The sequence below is a fragment of the Protopterus annectens genome, chromosome 8.part0 (assembly GCF_019279795.1).
Source record: "Protopterus annectens isolate FY-2018-M chromosome 8.part0, PAN1.0, whole genome shotgun sequence".
Lineage (NCBI taxonomy): Eukaryota > Metazoa > Chordata > Ceratodontiformes > Protopteridae > Protopterus > Protopterus annectens.
In genome coordinates this window covers 243,522,225-243,524,993 of record NC_056741.1, presented here as the reverse complement: position 1 = coordinate 243,524,993, position 2,769 = coordinate 243,522,225, and the positions used below count along the sequence as shown (strand labels likewise).

Here is a 2,769-nt window from a genome sequence, read left to right as displayed (position 1 = left end):
TTTTTTTTACACCTAAACTTTTTTTAACAGAGTGAGTATTCAACTTTTTTAATCACAGCTATATGTACTTCAAAGAGAACATTCAACAAATATTTTGTTTTATTCATTTATTAACTGAGTACACCTGCTAGGCACAAGCCTGTTTTCAAAGGTGACTCAGGCGACGCTGGATTTTTTCTGGTTAAATACTTGATCAAAGTGTCACAGTACAGAAATGGATGCCGAGGAACTCTATTGCAGGACTAGACGAGGAACCTTTCTAGTGGCTCATATTGTTAACAGGTTCATAGCTGATTACTAGAGTAGCGACCGGGGAGTGGCTTTTTTAAGCCTGGACATGCCTCCCAAAGGTGAGAATCAACCCCTGCACATTGTGTCTGTAAGGGAAGCATCATAACTATTACGCTAACCCACAACACATCTTTTGCACCAATTACCTCTCAACTGTCCCTGATTTTCAGGGACGTCCCTGTTTTTGAGTCAAATTTTAACTCTGTCCCTCTTAATCCCTCCAAAAACTAGTGACTTTTGAAGGAAAGGTGGTGAATTACACTTAATGAATAAAATGTGTATTAATTCATATGCTCTGATTCTGTCAATGTTTCAAGTTAATGGCACTAATATTTTAAAAGTGTCCCTGATTGTCCCTGATTTTTTATTGACTTGTCCCTGATTCTGCTGAAACTTGTCCCCAGTTGGTTGAGAGGTCTGAACTGTTCGTGGTAGAGGCGTTACTTCCTGCATTTGTTAAACGGAACTGAATAGCAAATACTGCAAGAAGATAGGGTTACCACCTGTCCCACTTTGCGAGGGACAGTCCCTCTTTGGGCAGTTGTGTCCTGACCAAAAATATTAAAAATGGCAAATGTCCTGAGATTGTAGGACATAATTATGTCCCATATTTTATGTAATAGTTGCATAAAATAGTTATGTCTGTATCTAAAATACCTAAATGTTACAAGAAACAGAATAAGCAACTAAACTGCTACAAGAATAAGCTTTTATTTAGGCAAAAATGTAAAGTTCTATCCTTTGTACTGACCGTGAGTATGTGTCGGCCTGTTAAATCTGATGTGTGTCCCGAAAATGTCCCACTATAGCCATTTGAAAAGGTGGCAACCCTACAAGAAGATGCAGCAGTAACAGCTTGGGGGAGTTTTCTGCACCCTCCTCAGCAGAGCTGTGTCGCTGTGCATACTTGCTGCGCAGAAATACAATCCCGTGTCGGTGACTTTTAAGCTTTTGATGGTGAGCCAGCCTTTCTGAGCTCCTTCCCGGGTGGTGTTTAATCTGCCTTTAAACTCATCTTCATCGAAGGTCTGGCCAGTGCTATCGGAGTAGGTCATGAGCTTCAGCCCACCGTGCCCCCTTATCTGTTGGTACCAGTACATGTAGAGGTAGCTGCTCTCATCATGATGGCAATAGAGCTCTGCCGGGTCACCTGGTCTCTTGTTAAGTACCTTGGGCGACTGTTGTACTAGGATGGACTTGCAGTGACCTGTGTCAATTAAATATAAGAAAAGGATTAAGAAGGGGCAACAGAGGGACCTGGAAAGTAATTATTTTATTCACTGAATTATAGCTGTGTGTGTACTGATGAGCGACGAGTTGCACCAAAGACAAAATGCTTAAATTATAATAAAGCGCTTATTTTGAAACATTGAATTCTGTACTACAGGCTGAAAACCCTTGCGTTTCCGTATTTAATTATGTTTCCAGCAATGGCTAGGTTTGTATATAATGTAGTTACACCGTATCATCTACTGCGCTGTGATCAGCGCAACTCACTTTTAATATTTAGCCATTGAATGTTTAAATATACTGCGTTATTTACAATTCACGCTATTACAGATATCATTTTGCACTATTAATTAAATGTTTTACTTTGTCAGTAATCTTATTTTTGTATTAGGTTATCGTTCTTTAGCCTAGGAAGGTGCGTAAAGTTTTAATGACACCAGCATTCGTAATCCATTCACAAGACCGCTCATTTAGGAAAAAAGATTTATGGAATATTCGAATTGCACAAATTGGATGAAAAGGTACACAAACTCCCAGGCTCTAAAATACGCCTATGTTGCAGTTGCGGTATCAGTCTCCTCCATCATTTTAAATGTTTAAAATTCCAGTCCAGGTTATTTCTAAATATGTTTCTGACTTACGTGACATCCAGAGCAGAATGTAAAGAAGTGTGACACTTTGTAATATTGTCATCCTTTCCTTGAAGTAAAACAGCGAAGGCTGAGATACACAAGTGATTTTATACACTGGCTAGGAAATGACATCTCACTACCGGAACCTGCCTTCAGAGGCAGTGCTAGACATTTTACACTTCTACTTCCCAATCTGACATCAGTTAGTTCACTACAGAAACCTGGGTGATCCTGAGGAGATGAATCTTAGGGGTTCCAAACTGTGTGCGGCGCAGCTCAGCTCCTAGCTTACTTTTAAGGTCGTTGTAGCCCACCCACATAGCTGAGGTCAATTGGGCTCCATCCTTTCTTATTTGATACTCTGTCTTCCTTTTGGAAGAAATTTCCCATTCCAGTTGCAGGCACAAATACCGCTATGTTTTTCACAAGCAGTTTCATTTTTCCAGTCTCCAGCTTCTCTTCCATCGTGAACGCTCCCAATACACAAAAAATTAATACTTTTCAATGCCCTGCTGGACTTGAGATTTGTGTCCTTTGCGTTGTGATCGAACCGCTTCACTCAAGCAGCAATTTTGTACAAATCTTGTATCCTCTTGAATCCCCCGCTGCCAAAAAG

The 2,769-nt window shown here is 40.2% G+C and overlaps 1 gene segment (V, D, J or C); it reads right to left on the bottom strand.

The window, feature by feature from the left end:
- Positions 1-1,067: 1,067 nt before the first annotated feature.
- LOC122808012 lies at positions 1,068-2,240 on the bottom strand. The segment is given in 2 exon segments: positions 1,068-1,498; positions 2,163-2,240. Coding segments are annotated over 2 exon segments (429 nt in total).
- Positions 2,241-2,769: the final 529 nt, after the last annotated feature.